At 42.2% G+C, this 21165-nt stretch overlaps 1 protein-coding gene across 6 annotated transcripts in view; it reads right to left on the bottom strand.

Moving 5' to 3' along the window:
• Window positions 1-21165, bottom strand: part of apba2b (amyloid beta (A4) precursor protein-binding, family A, member 2b) — a 59531-nt gene that overhangs the window by 16487 nt on the left and 21879 nt on the right. For 3 of the 6 annotated variants that reach the window (XM_069697623.1, XM_069697626.1, XM_069697624.1), the window contains exons 2-7: window positions 9293-9786; window positions 7737-8794; window positions 4376-4456; window positions 2361-2400; window positions 1951-2163; window positions 1692-1837 (exon numbers count right to left, since the gene is read on the bottom strand). In XM_069697623.1, coding sequence (XP_069553724.1) covers window positions 1692-1837; window positions 1951-2163; window positions 2361-2400; window positions 4376-4456; window positions 7737-8794; window positions 9293-9767 — 2013 coding nt within the window. In that variant the 5' untranslated portion in view covers window positions 9768-9786. Of the gene's footprint in view, window positions 1-1691; window positions 1838-1950; window positions 2164-2360; window positions 2401-4375; window positions 4457-7736; window positions 8795-9292; window positions 9787-11332; window positions 11355-21165 lie in introns of those variants that run through there. The other 3 variants (XM_069697628.1, XM_069697629.1, XM_069697625.1) reach the window with 2 other exon arrangements.

Here is a 21165-nt window from a genome sequence, read left to right as displayed (position 1 = left end):
GAGCCTGATCCAATATTTCAAATTGAAGTCCCATGCAACACAACTATAATCACATGTAACATCCTCATCAACAACAAGTGTCATTACAGCATGTAGCTCTCTAAAAGTAGACCACTACATAAGAGGTTATTCAATATTTAGGATTACAGCTAAGTAGTGTTCACATGAGAGGGAGATGAAAGACGCTGGTGTCTCGGTAGCAACTATGCACCAAAACATTAGCGCTGAATTATGTCATCATGTCACAACACGCCATCCTTTGATCACACGAGTCACCTGGCAAAGTGACTCAGAGTCCACAACAATGTGAGCAATATCAAGAGGCTCAAAGTTTACCTTTATTTGCTGTTTCTTTAGTTTGAACACAAGCACTGTGGACGAAGTCGCAGTCATTAGTGAATCAATCAAGCTCCTCAAATATAACATGAGAGGAGCTCCTCTACGCAGCACTGGTACCATACACAGTAGTGTTCTGAAGCTGCACTGGAACATCATATCATCATCATCACAACAATATTAGTGAACAGCAGGGAGCGAGAGTCAACAAGGGAAATATCAGGTTGACTTGCCAACAGCCCCATTATCCAGCCGGCTGTGTCAAACACACCCTGCGGCCTAATCTGGCCACGTTCTTCAGCTGCCCTAGAAGACCACTCATGCTTAATACATGAATGTGATGCTTTGCTACAGACAGAAACAACACATGTCTACATATATTTGATCAGGAGCAATCTGCATGTGAAATAAAAAATAATAGTGTCATAACGGTGAAGTACAAATAATAACATATTACAAGAATATATAGCGATTGTTTGCTTGGGCTTGTGGAAATGCATCTTTCCCCTTCCAGTACTGTGAGAATCATATTAAGATGCTCTATATCTATATAACAAAATATGATTAAACATGCAGTATTAGCAATGCAAAGCCATCGGACTTATTTCCTGCAAGGTCTCTATATGTTTCTAATGTATTTGAGCGTTACCAGTGCAGCCTAAACAACAACAAGATGACTGGAACATTATTATGGCGCCTCTGGCAATAAGATAGAAAACTGGAATCAAATAAAATGTTCTTTCAGAATAAAGTTCGGTGGGAATAAGAAGGGAATAGGCTGTCAACTGTTTTCCACTGCGGGAATGTTTCCATCAAACAAGGAACTTTTCTCGAATCACAATCTAAATGTATTTTCTGGTCCCCAAAAAGTCCCAACTCTAGATGCAGTACTTCTTGATGACTCAGAGACTACTATCACCTCAAGGCTGCTACAACTTGTGTTGTCATGTCAATATTTTACAACTTTGCTGATTCTGTTTTATCTTCCTAATATTCACAGTTCTTCAGATGCAGCGAGGGAGGCACAAAGCAAATGATAACACCAAAAAACTCTGGGGAATCATGGAACCAGAGGGAAAACACCAGAGGAGGAACTAAAAATGGGGTGTAATGCTGACAAACAATGAAAAATGTCCACCCCTGTAGGTAAGCTTTCTGAGTTTTCTAAGAGCTTCTTGGTTCCCTGGGATAGTTCCTGTCTGTTTCTGAGAAAACAAGAGCATTACCAAAGAAACATGAAGAGGTAGGTCTGTCTCTGAACAGTGAATATCTACAGGCCAGAAATGCTGCACAAACCATTTGTGTGTTTGTATGAGTGAGTGTAGCTGGGTGTGAGAGGGCGAGCGTCTGAATACCTTCACCCTGCTGACAGCCTCCTGGGCCTGCATCATGCGTATGTTCTTGGAGGGGTTCCTCTCAGACAGCAGCTGAGTGGAGCCCAGGTAGTTAGCAGCAAAGATAATTCCATCAATCAGGTCTTCTGGCTCACAGGGTCCTGGGACTGGGCCAGGGAGAAGCACAGAGAGACGGTGATAAAAGGGGAGACACGAGCAAAGACAGAGCATGTTTAGACTGAAAGGGCTGGGACTGTGGTGCAGAGGGTATTGTAATCACTGCAGTCAGTGTGCTGTGTGAAGAAATAGAGCCAAACGCTGTTGCTCTGGAGATGGAGATACGGTGATAACAGGCTGGATGGGTCTGAGCGGTGAGACGGCCACTGACTGTGAGCTGATGGTGGTGCAGTTCTGGTGGGAGCTGAGATTAATCTGCGATATGTAGGTGTGGACTCCCAGACACTCACTTTGGAACACAATGCACTGTCATGATCTGAAGGAACAAACAGGCAACTAACATCCTCACATTATTAGACCTAGCACCTGCCCAGAGTCAGGGGAATAGCACTGGAAGACTACTATCAGGCCTGTGAGGGACCGACTCACAGCAAAGTGATACTTGGATTTGTGCCATGCAATGACAATATTTTGATTTCAGCAACAAACAGGTGTGTAGACAGATTAACTTACCATCGACGAAGCTGGGAAACGATGCAACTTTCTTTGTTGGCTGGAAGGGAGAATCAGGATATTACAGATAAGTCCTTGTGAATACGTTTACAGTGAATTAATTATTTCTCTACTGTCTTTAATTAAACCAGACAAAACTGCTCATCTTCTTTGCCAGCGCTGTTACATTGGTTTCTTACAAATACAGCACCATATTCAAACAGTATATGTCACTTTATGTCATCAAGCAGTACATCTTAACAAAAGCAGTGTAAATATATATTTCATTCAATCATGGATCTTGATCTGAGCTTGACTGATGCACCTGTATGGATTTGTGGCGAGATGCACAGTCTTATAAATGACAAGTTTTATTTTCTTCTGAGATTTTCCAAAACATGCAAGTTGACGCTCCCATTGTTCGAGACCCTTCTGCTAGTTTGGCTGGTAGATGTTTTTGACAGGCAGTATGACTTTTATAGGTCATTCTATGAGAGCGGTCCTGCTGCTTCTACTGTTGCTGTGTCTAAATTCACATACTTTGTTTTGTTTACATGTTAGTACACTTATTTGTATAGTAGGTGATTTTCGACAAGGCAGTGTTGTGTAAAATTGCAGACTGCTGTTCTGCACTTCCCAGAAATAACTGTAACAAATCTCCCGCAAACATTTCAACCGGCTTTGTTTGGTTACCTAAAAATGAATGTGTTTTTGTGTTTAACGTACGTAATTCACAATACTGATGGCATCTATCCGACAGCAGTATGGTGGTACTTATTAAAAGATAAGCCATTTGAGTGGACATGTACAACTTGTATTTGTATAGTTCTGCGTTCCTCAACAGCTGAAGTGTCCTTTCTGCTTAGTAGCTATGATTGCGAGCTTTGAGGATGAAAACTGACCACATATAAAAAAAAATTATAAGTACACCATGCTGGCACTCATAGTGCACTGCATGTTTCCATACATGACCATTTTAACGCACTCTTGCACTCAAATATGTACGTATAAGTATAGGAGTTGAGACACAGCTTGTGTTTTGTTTTCACGAGTTTTCTATCAGTGACATTGACATGACTTTCTTCAGCAAGTGAAATGTGGTTCTCACAGACTAGAGATGCAAAACAAAACCCCTCACAAAGTTTGACAGATCAATAACACAAATTAGCCCACATTCACAGAATCTAGCCATGAATAGACACAAGAATCAAGGTCATTTACAAACAATGTAGAAGCCCCATCATAAATGAATAATCATTAATGGCACTGTTGTTTTCCTTTGGTGCTTAGAGGAGGTACAGTAACACAAACATTCAGACTTTTCTATTATTTTCCAGCGATGCTCTGCCCCACATTCACTTGCATTTACACCCTAGTACTTCTACTGCTGTATAAACTTCATGTGCACCTTGCTCAAGAGCACTGCAGAAGTGGCTGTGGAGAGAGTGCAAAGTGTCATCTTATCAACCTCCCACATTGACGTCGACGGCAGGGGGTGGAAGAGAGAGGACGTAAAGGAGGGAGGACAAAGCTTTTCACAAGAGATGGCCACAGAGAGAATTGTGAGGTGATTCATGAGATTCAAACACTCATCCCACTGGATCAGTTGAGTCCTCTAACCAGTCCTCTATTCAGAAAGTTTACTCTGCTCAAGGACATGGAGGTGTGGGTGGAGCCTGTGAAAGGAAGCCTCCACCACAGACATCCCAGTGAAAAATGGCTCTCATAAAACCACAAGCACGAACACTCCTCAATTACCGGGATGCCATAAGCAGAGGACATGAGCGGAGGTTGTAATCACACAATTACTCGTTTACTCAAATGGTCACACACACACACACACACACACACACACACACACACACACACACACACACACACACACACACACACACACACACACACACACACACACACACACACACACACACACACACATAAACAACCGTATCTTCTGTTGAAAGTGCAAAACGACCTCACAACAGATAAAGGACGATGAAGGAAACACTGCGACAGAATATCCAGGAACATCTCACCTCTGGTACGTTGTTGTTCTCCAGGGGAACGTTGAGGTCGGAGCGCTGCTGCTTTCTGGGCTGCTCAGCACCGTTGCTCACCTGACAGGTCAACACAGATGCACATGTGTAAGCAGGTAAGAATTACAATTGAATCAAAATGAGAGTAATATTGTATAAGCTATGGCAAAAAACACTTCCCTCCCTTTTCTGCTGCTGACTGAGCCGCAGAGGTTCAGGTTGAAGGAAACTCATGTGAGAGGTTCTGAATGTGTAGCTATGCCTGCTAAAAACAACGTGTCAGAGAGTTGTGCACCGTCATAGAATGCTAACGGTCAATAAAACAAATATCTCTTTTTGCTTACACTGTGAAATAACAGGGTTCATGTATTTGAAGTGTGAAGCTTCAAATACAATTAAACAAAATCCTATAAAGGGTGAAGCGTTGTTGTGAATAACACAAGCAGTCTGGGTTCAAACTGCCGTCAGCTGTCACCTGGTACCGTCTCTCATCACATCTATGGACATCCAGTACAGTGGATCCAGCAGAACATCACACAGAGGGAGAATCTTACTGGGTGCTTTCCATTTGGATAACGTGGCTCATGTTTTGATGATGCATTCATGATTCAGATTCTACACGTTAGATATTTTCTTATTTTACATATAAACATGAATACTATCAGAGTATCTGCCTGTAGCACCACTCCTGTTTCTACAGGTATTTGTCCTGCAGTTTTATTAATATCATAGTAAAACTATTCCATAAAAGCCCATCTGCTCCATTTATGGTCCCATCAGCTCAGCTGACCAATCAATAAACAGATTACAATTCAAAAGGTGAACACTTCTGGCCAGGGTAGACTTGTGAATCCTCACCCTGAGCCTCCCTGTGCTCACTCCTCGTCTCCTGTGAGACATACTTAAGGGAGCAGAACCTCCCTGACAACGGTGGACCTCGTTCAATTGCAACAGCCAGAGAAGAGAAGAGCAGAGCAGTCACAAGTGAACACGATGGAAAACACCTTTTCATTCACCTGCACATCCATTTTGCAGTCCACAACTGCTGTTTAACATGCAATCGTATTAAATGGCTGAAACGGAGTTTCAGGGGAACAGCCCATTTCGTTTTGATTCTGTCGCCTCTTTTGTAAAAAAAAACAACTAAACATAAAGTCCTGATCAGTATTCACCATGCTGCTCATCTCAGTTGTGCAAACACCCATTACATTAATGAAATTCATGTTGTTGTTTGGTAGCATAGAATGCTAAACTCTGATGCTCTACAAAACTACATTCATGTCCACAATCCCAAGTGACTCTGGTCAAACTTTGTACTTTTTACAGAGAGGCTACATGTGGAACTTTGTCATCAATAAATCAGCGCTGCATCAATTTTAATCCATCAGCGCAATTAACATTCAAAAGACTACCACTGAGAGCATTGGCTGCTTCTGCCAGTGTGTGATTGTGTTAACAGGACAGACTTAGCTGGATTTTTTTGGGGGGAATAAAGTTATTGATTTTGCACTCCTGTAACTACTTATCAGAAGAAACTAAAACTGAAATTATGTGAATAAAATGAAAAATATTATGCGCAATAGAGTTCAAATGAGTCTCCATGGCACCTAGCAACTCAATTCTTGCCACCTACAGAAAAGGGATAAAAGATTTCTCCAATGTTCAAGGTTAAAATTATGAATTCTTACAGTTCAGTATGTTCATCTCTCAGATACTCTCAGGCTTTTACCATGCTGATGGTGGTGTTAAACTAACTTGGTGATTCTTAGATTTAGAATAATCTTCAATGGACCAATACAAACCTATTTAAGAAAAGCTCTGAACTAGTGTAAATAAACTAGAAATGCTACAAGTGCATATACTGTATTATAAATATCAGAATTAGCTTTTACTGGACAAACATTCTGACATTTAGGAAAGCCTGAAAAAATCTGCTGGATTTATTTGTGGTAGAAAGGAATTTTTTTTCCAACAGCCGAAATCAAATGTAAAGCAAGTAAAACGGAGAATAGTTTAGGTCTGACATACTGGTGGTTCAAACACATACAGTAAAATGATGTGGGTCATGCTATGTGTATTTGTATGTGTGTGTAGATGACCTCCCTTTTAGAGTTTTGTAAATCTGTTCATATAATCTTTTGGCTCCACACAGTGCAATACAGCTCCTGTTAAATCTATTGTGGTCCTGGTTCCATTGAAGGTCATGTTAAAGTTGTGTACGGTGAACATTTCATTTGATAACGCAGGCCGTATCGTCCCACTGCGTGTGGAAGTCATTTGAATCTGCAGTCTACTGTACGTTTTTCCCCTTTAATCTAGTTACAGTATCTGGCCCAGTTCTGTGCTACATGCAGTGAATCCACGAGCACATGTGCACACTGTGGAGCAGGTGTGTCAGCATGCTGCCCACAGGAGACTATCCCTGTTCTCCTTTTACCATCTGACTTTTAGAAGATGGGGGCGCTCTGCAGGCGTTTGAGTCTATCGATGTGTCTGTGTAGTGTGTGCATTCATCCAGGTCTGTGAGAGGGAGAAGGACGAGGAAGGGACATCTCAAGGTAACAGAGGGGAGGGGCGAGGCTCCAGCTATTCTCTGGGTAGCAATGAGGAACATGTCACCTGTAACTCATCTTCAGCTCCTCACCACAAAACTCTTTAAATCACTTCCACTGGTGAGAGCCTTTTAAAAATAACCTGAATACAGCACATATTCTGCAAAGACTTCCACCATGTACATAGTTGTGTTACTGTTATTGTTCCACCTTGTAGCCTTTGTCTGGACCTGTGGTTCAGCAACCTGCCGTGGGGAATATAACTAGTCTTTAACTCATATGATGACAAACATGTTTTGGGGGAATGGAGAACAGCGGCCATTTTATCATTGATTGGACCACAACGACGACCTTTTTTTTTTCACTTGAATATTTTGTGCTGTGTTGATACTAGCAATGGAATCTATACACGTTGCCTTGTGGCTACAACTCAGCTAGTATTTAGCAGTGGTGCCTACAAATATACCGTGTGTTCTCTGATGCCTGTTGATACAACAGACCAAATCAAGAACAGCTTAAAAAGTAAAAGCTATATTGCAAACATAACTGTTTTTGTTCGTAATAATTAAGTAAACAAGACAAACATTCATACTGTTGCTGTGACACATATGATAAAGTGAATGAAAGAATGATTTACACGTAATTTGTGGTAGAAACATTTGGTTTTACAGTGAGGCTACCAGCAGATGACATCAGATGCTGAGCTATAAATGACTTCCCAGCAGGGGACCCTTATTGCAGCTCTGGCACAATTTAGGGATTAAATGTGAAATAATTCCCATGACCTTTCTGCTTCAGACAAAGCTCACCTGCTCTTGTGACCATCTCTGCCTGTCCTCAGGGGAGCGTGGATGCACCTTGACGCCCCTCTGGAGGTCGGGGTTGTTGTGGTGCATGGAGGGGATGTTCAGGGACTTGGGCCTGCTGTCGTGGCGGTGGTGAGCTGGGGGGTAAAGCGCTACGTCGGGCTTGGAGTGAGGGTAGTCACTTGGTGCGGGGTCCTGTGCCAGTTCCTCTGGGCTTTGGTCGGTGCCACTGCTGAGACTCCCCATGCTCATACTCATCTTAATCTCAGCAACAATTTGGTCAATGTCCTCCTCAGCCTCCTCTCCCGTCTCCCCCTCCACCACCAGCACTTTACGGCTACGGTACGGAGAGACTCGCACTGAATTCCCATTGTCTTCGGGGGCGTAGTAGTCTCCAGTGTAGGCCCTTCCATGTGTCTCCTCCTCGTCCCCTTCCTCATCCTCTTCCTCATTAGGACAGTACTCCTCGCTCTCGGCCTCTTCCTCTTCCTCTCTGTCAGCCCGTCGGGTGTGCAAAGCGTCTGGCTGGGGCTGGTGGTGGTGATGGTGGTGGTGGTCCAGGATGGGTTCTGGTCGTCCATTGTATATCTGTTCATCGGGATCTTGCTCCACCACCTCACAGCGGACCTCCCCCTCCCCCCACTCCTCCACCCTGTGCCTCTCTCGTCCCGCCCACTGCTCCTGTCTGACCTGGTCCTCCTCTCTCCACTCCTCTCGCGCCTCCTCATCTCCCTCCCTCCATTCTTCCCTCACCTCTCCCTCCTCTTCTCTCCACTCTTCCGGTGCTGCCCCTTCCCCTTCCTCCCCCTCCACCCATTCTTCCTCTCTCACCTCCCCCTCCACTTCCCCCTCCTCAGCCCAGCCTTCCACAGCCTCCTGGCATTCGTCAGTATGGGGTCCCCCCAGCTGCGTGGTGCTGCTGCAGTCCCCTTGGCTTTGGCTGTGGTTATGGTTGTGGCTGCAGTCTCCCTGGCTGGTGCAATCCATACCTTCCAGGTAGCTGTCGTCCTCTGGACAGTAGCGGATGTAGTAAGTCACACCTTCGTCCTCCTCTGCCAGTCCTGGAGGTGTTTACAATCACAAACATGTTTCTTTATGTCTCTGGCTTCCTTTGTGATATCATACTTATTACTGAGGGACTATGTCATACTTGAGGCTTACTAAAGTCTCAATTGCAAACAACGACTAAACACTGGGGGTTTCCAAGTTTTCTTTCATGTAAGACTTCAGTCAGGCTGCAAAGGAAAAGATGATTCCAACACACGTTATTTAAGTGCTTTGCATATTCATTACAGAATGTTATAATGAGTCCGAGTGGCAGCACTGCTTTCTCAACAATTAGATGGATTTCCATTCAATTCAATAGGCTTGATTTGCCATTTATCGTGTCTGCTTTCCTATGTAGAAATAAGAAATAACTAAAAGTACTCCTTTTGTCCCCTTATACTACAAAAAACCCCATTGTTGGAAATCACAAAAATAAACATAATTAATAATGGAATAATGGCAAAAACAAGATCTTACAATACTTAGCATATGATGACTGATATCACACCCACCATCATCATAGTCTTCCTCATCATCTGAGGTGTTGTTGATATAGTCAGAGCTGGAGTCATCATCCAGGCTGTCAGCTCCACCATGGAAGTCTGCCTGGTCACGGTCATCTTGGTCATGGTTATGTTCAGGCGTTGACGGTGTGGCTGGCCGCTGATCCTCGAGTTGTGCATCTGCTTGGTTGCTATAGCGCTTCACTTCAACCTCTGCGTTTGCATCCGCTTCTGGGTTATTGTGAGCCACATCTTGGGGCTTGGGAGAAGTACATTGTGCCTTACACGAATGAGGGAGGGGTTTTGGATCACGTGGTTCTTTGGGGTAGCGCAGTGGACGTGGCCGTGCAGGGAGTGCTTTCAGATCACATGACTCTGTAGGATGAGGGGTGGGACAGGGGGTGGGACCTGGGGCAGCCATACTGTTTCCTCCGCTGGGCCCTGGCCTCTTCCTTTGAGCCATGATTGGCGGCTTACAAGCCATGCATTGTTATTGTTTTATCCTAAGAGACAGAAAAACACGCAGAAGCACAAATGTTAATCCAGCAAGGGCACACTCACATAAAGAACATTGTGCAATAATACAAATAAAATTATAATGGCTAAAGCTAGTAATATTTCAAGCTTTTAAGACAAATGCAACTATGTGTTTGACCAGGTTCCCATACTTCATCAAAATGGTAAATGTGCACACAGTAGGTTTCCTGTATCACACACAACCATACACCCTCACAACCACTGCCTCCTGCATATTTTCAGTGCCTGACAATCCAATACATTCTTGTAATTGAGTAACACAGTCTCTGGCTTACTTTATTCACATTCAGCCCCACACTTTTGGGCTTACTCAGCACAATCATGGCTTCAAACTCACAGCAGTGGGCTCAATATGTCCCTCAGGCTCAGCTTTATAACAGTAAAGAGCAGAGTCTTTCAAAGCAAACTGTCTCCATATAAACCTAACAGGACACTGCAAGACAAAGAATCAATAGCTAAATTAGGCTCATCTTCACATAGGTGCAGCACATGCGGACTGATACCACTCCAGATGATCAGTCAATCAAGACTCTTATTGATCCTTCTGTATACCTGTTGAGAGTAGTCAACACGGAAGATGATGAAGGTTATTCCTACAAAAGACCAGGAGAAGTAGTGCTGGTGAAGAGACAGCAAAATGTTTCTGGTTACAAAGTTCCTTGATAAGTTGCACAAGACTCATCAGCTGTTAATCTGTCTGCTTTTTTATCCAGTATTTTTCACCCTCTGTAACCAAAGGGTGTAATCTTTTCCATGGAGTGTACAACAGTTTACAGCATTTATGAAAAGACGTTTTCTCTGAAGCCAGTATTTAGTGACTTTTTTTTCCCTTTACTTTCAAACAATAAGACTTTCAGATGTCTTTTACATCAAGGTTTAAGCGTGTATCCAAAATAAACAGACACAAATTAAACCTAACTAAAACCTAGTACTCGTAAAAAGTCATCAAAAACAAGACAAAGCTATCTTATAAATCATGAATGACATAAAAGAACATCCAAACAGCATTGTTTTAGCTTTATAGGCTTTATACTACTACCATAGCATCTAAACAACCAACTAAAAAGCTTCAGTATGCTTTATGTTCTTTCCTGTCACGTGCCCTGTCATCCATTTTCTCACCATCCCCACTTAGTTGTGCCATCCATTTTCCATGAACAACTGCCCTCAAAGGGGTGTTGTTGTGGCTTCCTCCCATTTTCCATCACCGTAACTAACGCTGGTTAATTAGCTCTGCCCAACCTGGCACAAACACATCTCATCTAAAACATAAATGCAGATCGGAGCGCACACAGACACGCATGCATACAGCTTGTCGTTCCACAAGTAGCCAGGTCAAGGGACAAAGATCCACACATGCATCAAACAACAGGTTACTGATCACAGAGACACACCTGATGAAATACAGCAACACCTTCATCTAATGAAGCATCTTTGTTAAGATGTCTCTCTTTTCACTACAGATTCATCATGTTCACATCTAGGAAACCAAGTATTGACTGTGTTTCTTACCTTGAGTTCTGAGCTGAGATGCGATATACAATAGCAGTGCGATCTGTTGTACCAACAGGCCCATCCTCCCTCCTTCACTCCCTCATGTCTCTCCTCGCTCCTCCCATCCCCCACCAGCTGCTACACAGCATGCACCTCTGACTCCACCCTCCATGTGCCTTCATGTTTTATCCCGGCATCGTCCTGTTAGAGCTCAGCTCCACCTCGTCCAATTCCCTGGAGCTGAGGGGAAGGATTGGTAACTATGGGTAACTGCATCCCCTGGGGACCGATACCCTTTGACCTCCTCTTTGTTGCCTTCCAAAATTCACAAGTCGCCTTTTTGCGTTTGTTTTTCACATCACATTTATTTATTTATTTTTAATTTTTACATTCTGTCTGAGTGCCAACACAATTTGTAATTTTGAAAATCCTGTAAGTCTGCAGCAAGGGGCTTTCCCCCAAATCTGCTGTTTGGCATGCACTACATTCATGCGTATATACACAGGATGTGTCATAATCTTTCTGAGGTTAGTTTGCATTTGCACTTTTATAATCTTAAATTATATTTATCCTTTGACCTTTACCCAACCACTCCACAACCCTGTCTTTTACATTTCCTGTAAAATCTTTGGTAATTTCGTGTTGTGTTTTAGCTCACAGACACTGAATCCTTTTTGTATTTATGATGGTTTAGCATATGAGCTCCATGAAATGTATTCATTAGTCAGAATCCTAATTACTATTAAGTAATGCCTACACTGCTCAAATAAATATCTTTAATTTTACTTGGAAAGTCAATCAGGAGAAAATCGTTATTATTGCAGCTACTTACCCCTCGTGTTGTCCTTGGATCAAAATGACCCGCAGCTGTGTTCAACCAAGTTCTATTTTATTTTCATATTTTTGGGGATCATTGGTGACAAGGAGGCTGTGAGGGTTTCTTTAAAGAATGATGACCAATGATCCCAAAAAAATGTAAAAAATATAGAAATAAAATAGAACTTGGTTGAACACAGCTGCGGGTCATTTTGACCCGAGGACAACACGAGGGTTAAGTTTCAGGCTGTAGGAAGGTTTGGAGAGCTGCCTGGCGCATTCACAGTTGTAAACAGCTTTAACAACTGATTGAATACTCACTGTATTGCTCATAAGCAGTCAGTTAATTTTTGTTACTGTTACAACAACAAACTGCTTTTCTCATTTCGTTCAGCATCTTGCTGGTTAAAGGATAATATACGAGGGGCAATCAGAAAGCTCAGAGTGTTCCTGCTGCGCACTACAGGAATGTGCACAGAGCAGGTGGAAGTTATAAACTTACTCAGGTGTGGGTCAAAACGAGAACCTGAGTTACACACGTTGTTGTGACCACTGGTACGTGTGCATTCGCTATGACACCATTGCCCTGTAACTTGAGCAGAGAGCGCACACTGAACTTTGTGTTGAATTTTGAAGGGACATTGCAGGGAGTCTGAGAAGGGGCGGCAGATTGTGCATTGCAGGTGAGAAACTTGTGGTTTTCACCGTGCTGTGAAAGTCATGTTGGAGAGCCCACGCGTCATTACGCAACAATTCAGGTCGTGTTGAATGTTTTCCCTCAAACGCCTCAGCAGAACTTGGTGTTGACAGTCTGATCTTGAGGGACAAATTCACAGTGCAAATTCACAGTGCGCAAATCCCGAATGCCAAATACCTTGTTTGGTCTTTGATCGTTCTGCCCCTCTTAAAACTCAAATGCATTTTCACTCAAAAGCAACGGTCTCAAACAGTCTGGGAACATAGTTTTGACATCTTCAGGCCTTGTAGCTAGAGGCCAGCAGTTGGCAGGGTGCCATCACACATGGAACTCTAGTCAGCTGGAGACACCTGAAGGAGGCAGTCGGTGAGGAACACCTGCCCCAATGAATCAATGATGTCCCATATAGCAGTGCAGTGTCTGTGAGACAAAGCAAAAGCTTTACAGAGCCAGATGCAATTATTTTTCAGACAAATTCTCAATTTGTTGTGAGATTAACTGGATTTAGAGTGGCATGAAAATGAGCATCTCGTTTGTTTTGTTTGTCTCTCTGCAGTATTATTTGGAGGTAAATTCAGAGTACTGACAAGTAATTTTCTGCAGGCACAGAATGGATGCGAATACCTGCTGTTAGTTGGCCATCTGCACTGCCAGCTTGTGTAACTTTAAATGGGCACAGTTAGCCATTGTTAGGTGTTACGTATGAAGCAAAAGGAAGGAACACAGTCAGCCTTTGTCAGTGGTAGCTGAAATGGGTTTTAACCGTGCCCTTTATTTAGTTTAGATAGGACAAAACTGGCATCTTTTCATATCTCAGATATCTCATATCTCGGGATACATTCTTGGGATCCCGAAACACATTTCTGACATACATTCTTGGGTACATAAATTATTTTATAATTTACTCATTAACTTTAATTGCAAATAAATACTGAATCTAGTCTTGGGGTTGTTTTTGATATGATTTCCTACCCTGGCTACTCCATGCTACTCATCAAATGCATACAATTGTTTCAGCATGTTCTTCAACTCTTTTTTAGAGACTTTTCAGAGTGAAGTCTGTTCAGACTCAACGTAGGACATTAGGTTTCCATGCAGCATGTCAATCCTCAGGCTGGCTCCATCACTGTACACTTATTTCTATATCCACCCAGCACACACACATACCAGGTATCTGTCGCCCTCAAACGCACTGAAATGTAGGCCCTGATTCAAGCTGTTACCTTCATCACTGAAAAAGGCTTGACACACACACACACGCTCGTGCACACACACAGACACTGGCAGCACTAACAGCAGCACACCAGCCGGCCTGCCTGCAGTATCTCATTTGTCTGTTTTGAGCTGCAGCTGGGGACCACTTGTGCAGGGCTGTCTCCATGGACAGACCTATTCATGTCTGCCACAAAACGCCTCAGCTACGGTAAGATAAACCTTTAAATTACCCTCAGACACTCCCCCTGTTTGGCAGACACATGTCTTTAAGTGTGCAAAGGTGTGTGTGTGTGTGTGTGTGTGTGTGTGTGTGTGTGTGTGTGTGTGTGTGTGTGTGTGTGTGTGTGTGTGTGTGTGTGTGTGTGTGTAGTGCGTGTCTATGTCTAAAAGCAGGGCTGAGGAGCAGAGAAGGGGCGAGAGCAGCAGTCTGAAAGCAGCAGATGGCTTGGTCAGTGTGTGGGTCTCGGGAATACTAATGTCTCTCTGCCCAAAATTCAAAGTTATGACCTCTGATCACACCAGTGAATTAGACAGTCAGGCTTCGATAAGACAGAGGCAAGACAAAACAGATGAGACTGGGAAAGAACCACAGAGATTGAAGATTATCTTGCAAACTGTAATATAGCTACACAAGTCCCCAGCCTTCAGGTGAAAACATGATGCAGCAGAAAGCAATCTCACTCACTTTTTAATATTTCCCAGCCAAACAGTGTTTCCTCTGTTGCTTATCGACGTTCAGTGGAGTCATATCCTGATGATGTAAAAATACAATACTCTGCTTCAAATCAATCCTTATCAACAGATCTTTATTGTAAACTAAGGAAATTAATTATTTACAGTCAATGGTAACTCTAACCCTGGATAAAAAGTCATGTTTTTAAGCTTCTGTTAAGTTGGTATTTACATTTTTCCTTTATTACTTTTTTTCAGATACAAATAACAAGCATGCAAGCTTAGCAAGGAAGAAGCTAATTGAAAAGGTGGAGCATCGTTGTCTTTCTTGTTCCAAGTTTATTCAATACTGATGTAAGTCAAGCAGTGGTTGCCACAATAGTAAACATTAGCTGGACCACTGACTTCAAAGTTCCTGACTGATGACCGTCTCACTGTGTCTGGACCACGACTGAACGAAGGCCTCCGATCCAGCCAGTGAGGCTGAAATGTTCATGTTGACTCTCCCACTGACCATTGATCGTTCTCTAAGGTTTTTGATCTTTTTTACCTTCTTTTTCCCCAAAGATGTAGCCAGAAAACATTAGTCACCAAAAACATCCACATCCAGGTATTGACACATATAATTGAAACATATTCATCTAATAAGAGTGTCCAAAATAATATAAAATATATATATTTTTTTCAGTTCAGTGCAGTTGTAAAGTTGAAGTCTTGTGACATGACTATTTTCAAGATATACATTCTGTTTTCTTTTGTTAACTCTATTCATCTGAGAGGAGGCAACAACTACAAGAGGGGCACTGTGTCAGCGAGGTTATGAAGCATCTAGGCATCAACTTTTTTTGGTCAAGCATTGTTCTGACAGAAGGTCAAACTGAAGCGTTCACTATAAACCAATACAACCATCCTGCAATATATTTCAATACAAAAAGCACAACTGTAATCAATATACTTGCTAATGTAGATATTTTCTTTCGAGCTGTTACATTATTGGGCACATTTTGACATACTGAACGAAGGGGCACATCCAGGCATGATGGGGGTAGTCTGAATTTCTGAAGCACTGAGGATGTAAAAATTCAATGGGGTGTGAAATAATCACTGCTGCCATTCATCTGTCATCCTTATTAGGGTCAGCACTGATCACGTGATCTTGTAAACATTTAACTGTGTGACATTAAACTGCCCTTACAACACATGATTAAACATATGTTGATGAATTGTGCAATAACCTCACTATGCTGAGTTATGCGGCTTGTAAATAAGGAATAGAAGTAGTACCAGAGAGAGACAGAGCGAGAAAATGACTTTCTTCTCAGCAGTCTCATTAAGATTCAGCATTTGTTCTCCTCACAGTCTCCCACTCACTTCAGGATGACAACAAGACAGATATGTGGGAGACAAGAGGAGAGGGAAAGCAGAGACTTGGTGAGCAGCAGGAATGGCACAGGACCACAGAACGTTCCCCCGCCATTCTGCCTGCCAATGTCCATTTTGCCACTTCAGGCACAACACCACAGACACACCCTCCTCCTTCACCCTTGACTGTTACCATGGCGACTCTTTGTTTTCCAGCTCAGTCTCTTGAGGAGAACCGGCTCAGCCAATCATCAAATAACCCCTCGTACAGAATAAACACACATATGTGCACATTAGTCAAACAATTCTTCTGTGCTAATTTAGGCTTTTTTTTAGTAGTTCTGCAAACACAAAATTCAACAGCACTTCTGTTGTCAACTCTGAAGTAACCCCCCCCCCCCCCCCCCTCCAACCAATGAAGGCAGAACGATTCCACCAGATGGGCATTTTGCTTTTTGGGAGGCCGAGCATCAGAGACATATTTTGTAGCTACAAAAACAAATGCAATAAGCCTCTATACAGATTTAAAGTGGTTTAAAATCGTTTCCAAGACACAAAGAAAAAGGGACAGATGGATCACCATCACTGAAAACAAAGAGAACACATTCAAATCTGGTTCTGAATAAAACTGAAGATACTCTGGACATTAAACCTACAGAGTGGATCGTTTGTCAACCCCTTCTGGCAGTGAGAGTAATTACAAAACCATGTAATAGCTACAGAGCCTGCTTTAATGATTTTACAAATACCAACCAGTCTAAAAGCAAAAACGCAACACGTGTCTGCTGAAGATCCCCTCCAACAAGGAAAAGCTAACCAATAACTATTTGTTTTTGATCTGGCCATCAATAGCTTTATTTTGCTGAATACCTAGGTCCTTCCTTTCTGTCGCTGTGGTCCAACTATAGCTTCCCCTTCCACCCGTCAGCTCTGGCAAAACAATTATTGCTAGGTGATGTAAAAGAAATCACTACCAGTGCCAATGCAGAAATGTCTCACCAGACGTTAAATTATAAAACTCCATATACAATGAAATACTGAGATTTATCTGGTTACCTTAGGCTTCATCAGTATTGTGTGAACTTGCTTGGCAAGAGCTTAAATGTAACTATCATTCTTTTTATGTTTAGGAAAGTACAGAAAACATGTAACCTGAAACTGTGCTAATTAGCAGATATTAGCAGGGTATCAAACTAAACCCAGATGGTAACTGCATGACGACTACTTAATCTGATTTCTTCTTGCTTTTGTAGGCAGCAGGTATGTGTTCCATCTGTACACTCTAATTATAGTTTTAACAGGGTCTAGCCACAATTATGAATGGGAGATCCACGGGTGCACACATGAAACTATTTTTTTTTAATGTAAAACAATCAAATTAGAAAATAGTCCCGAAAATGAACATGTAACAAACTACTGTTTTTTTTTTCTTATATATGTTTGTACATGTTTGGTGTTCTGCTGGGAGCTATAGTCTTTATGGTGTGCTGAAGTTTGACTTTAAACAAGACGCAAAGCAATGCAGTGTTTCCGGTCAGTTTGCTTTTGAGCCAACAAAGTCAAAGAAGGTATCAGCTAAATGAAGTTATTTGAATACTGTACAGTACATAGACAACACAGACGCAGAATAACACATTTTTGAGACTTGTTGCATGTGACCACTAACTGTAACCAGAACAAGCAAATCACCCAGGTTAACTCACTGTGTGAATCCCTCAGTTTGTGGGCTGGCCAGGTGGCACAGAGGGCAAAGTTGGCCTACATTTTAAGAAAGAACATGAAACACTCTAAAGATTTCCTGGCGACAAGCTCAGCTTGCAGGGAACTAAGCGCAGCTAAATGGCCCCAGAGGGAGACAGATACTGGGGCAATTTCCCAGGGTTTAATTGAAGCTGTCAGCTGGGTTTGGTTACTGATGAGAGAGGATGAGTGAGAGAGAGCAGGACAGATAAAAAGCATTAAGTTATTTTAATATGTGACATTATGAACTTGGGAGGAAAACAATAGAAGCAGCCGTTACACCAACACCCATTCATGGTTGGCTCTGCAACCAGTGCACACACATTACGAGCAGGAGAAGGATTTTGCTTAGGATGTAATGAGAAATCCTCCCACACTGCTCTCTCACAATCAGGCAGCAATCTGACTACAAAATAAAAAGGGTATTAATCCAAAAGCCAAATAAAAAGGATGGAGATGATAAAGATTAGACATGTTTCTAATTAAAAACTACAACTGTTTGCTCTGTATACTGATAAAATGTGGACAAAAAAGATCCACTATTTATTATTGTTTGGAAGGGGATTCATCTTTTTTTGTCTAAGTTCTGACAAAAAACGGGAAGGGATAGAGAACAGAGTCTGAAAAGATACCTAAATAGCAAAAAGTGCATTTTCTTTTATAAAACTTTCCCATTGGTAATTTAAGTAATCATATAATTAAATTAAATAATGGTAATTAATTAAGTTTAGATAATGTAAGTTTTAATTAGGAAATGCAATAGTGTTTGAGCAAGTCTTTTGTTTTCAGCATTAATTTATTAATAGGTGGATTTGTAGACTTTCCGTGATATAAAAGTCATTAGCTTAGAATTTTAGAGGCTTCTGTACAGCTGACAATTTAAGAGGGCTGATTATTTCATATTTCCTGCAAAAAAAAATATTTTATGAATTTTGAGTATAATATTTGACATATTTGGCTTGTTTTGAAAGATTGAAAAGGAAGATTGTGGGAAGAAAAAAATATATAATTATCAAAATAATGTATCAAAAAACACTGTCCAAGTGTCACCGCAGAAACTGTGGTCCCAAAACTGTTAGCAAATTTGAACACAGCCCTTCTTCTAATGTAGTAGATTATTTGGATCCATCAGAATCAGTCTAAACATGGCAGAAGTCTGTGACCTGATGCATCAAATTTCAAAGTTTTGTCAGTGGTGACTGTATGAATAAATCAATTTCATATTTAGTTATCGCCCTCAGGCTTATCAGACAAAAACACCTCTGCTAGACCCCAGGTACAATAGTTATAATTTTGGGACTTCTGGGTCATATCTGGGTTTTTGTGCTGAATACAAATATCAATAGAATTAGCATTAGTTCCAACCCTTGAATGAGTCAAACCACAAAGGAACGTCACAGGATGAAAGTACTTCTTTTATAATGTCTCGATCTTGGTAAACAGCCACAGAGCAGAATGGACAATAACACGAACCCATACCGGTCTGCTGCACTGACCTGCCATTCCTTCTGAATTGTCACTTAAAGTCTGGAGAGATGAAGGTGAGAATTTCTCTCTGGCTGACACAATGCTCCACCTGATCTCTCAGATGGAGGTCTGTCACAATCCTGCTTCTTGTTGACTCCTCTCAAGAGATGGCTCTCTTCTCAGGCCTCTAATCCTTATTCTTTGTCAACTTTTAATCAACAGCGGTTATTTCTCAGCAGCCTTCACTCTTTTAACCTCTGTCACATCCTTTCAAACCAGAACAACGGCAGCAGCCTGAAACTGCTGAGCCAGGTGACTCGTTAGTAATGAGTGGCAGTAATGGACGTTTGACAGCCGCCTCATAATTGCATTTAGGCCAGACAATATACCGCAGTATCAACTCTATTCTTCAAGAGTCAGCTCGGATATCAGACCGCGGCAAAAACAGTGTGTACTTCTACTCCCTCAAAGCTGTCTTCAACATTGACAGGATCCTGTCAAAAATGCTGGTAATATTCATTGGATGTGCTGATGGTCATTGTATTCAGTGACAGCGCAGAAGAGAGCAAGCAATATTAGGTTGAGGAAATATCCCCTTATCTTGTTGAGAGACAGACAGACAGACTGAGTGGCAATGGCCAGGAGCGAGTTATGGAGGCAGACACGCAAAATAAGTTCTTGGTTCGGTCAATCACGATCAACCTCTGGGTGAACAGGAGGAAAATATTCATGAGCCTTCACTTCTCACAAATAATATACACATGAACACATACCTGTAGTGCATACCACATCAGCATTAGTCTGCCTTACAGCTACATGCTTTTGTGACTGAAATGGCTCGAAAACAACCCACCAAAGTGTTGACTCAAATTGGTCCATTTGCCAGTGAACAAACAGCTGAACGTTTTACTTTACTTTGCTCTGCGGTGACTCGATTTGTGAGTCCAACCTGCACGCCTGCACATCCTGAAAAGGACCATGAGAGCACGCTGCTAAGCTTTGTGTGAGCTTTTTGTTTGGTTTCAGTATCATTGCTGGCCAGCTGACGGTCTGAGGATTAATCACTGAGGCAGCGCCTGCTCGGCCACACAGAGGAGCAGCAGCACTCCTGATAGAACAAAACAGGGATGGACACAAAGCTTGCTTTTGATTATCTGTCTGGTCCTGTGTTGCACTGACATTTTGCTTATCTGTGTATGCATAAGTGTGTGTGTGTGTGTGTGTGTGTGTGTGTGTGTGTGTGTGTGTGTGTGTGTGTGTGTGTGTGTGTGTGTGTGTGTGTGTGTATTCGTGTCTCAGACCTGTATGACAATGTGTGCTTCTGACTGCCTAAGCATGGTGTGTGTGTGTGTGTGTGTGTGTGTGTGTGTGTGTGTGTGTGTGTGTGTGTGTGTGTGTGTGTGTGTGTGTGTGTGTGTGTGTGTGTGTGTGTGTGTGTTTGTGTGAAATTGTCACATCAATCCTCTGGAAGCAGGCAGTTTCAGCGGGGTGTCACACCTCTCAGCATCTTTTATGCTTTACTGAACCTGGGGGAAACGCACCGAGTCAGGCTGGAAGATTGAAATCTGGCCACCTCTACTCCACTTACACACAAACACATAATACATGCCCTACAAACAGCTCTGTATGTTTTCCGTATTCCCCAGCAACTCTTCTTTTATACATTCTTCAAAACATAGAAATATCTATTCATGTGTGTTGCATAAGGTACAATTTTTTTTTCCCTTTTTTCTTTAAGTGCATTTACTTTAGCGAAAAAGAAAAGCCATCTGTGAGTCTCTTCATATCACCTATAAAGCTATGCTAATGAGGTGAGGGAATCTTTTCGGATATGGAAGCTCAGAGAAAACAAGGAGACAATAATCACAGCAGCTAGTGCGGT

This window comes from Brachyistius frenatus, unplaced genomic scaffold (genome assembly GCF_029030835.1).
Source record: "Brachyistius frenatus isolate BFR_SWC_R1_liver_20210118 unplaced genomic scaffold, ASM2903083v1 Contig_24, whole genome shotgun sequence".
NCBI classification, from domain to species: Eukaryota; Metazoa; Chordata; class Actinopteri; family Embiotocidae; genus Brachyistius; species Brachyistius frenatus.
This window is presented reverse-complemented; position numbering and strand designations above follow the sequence as displayed.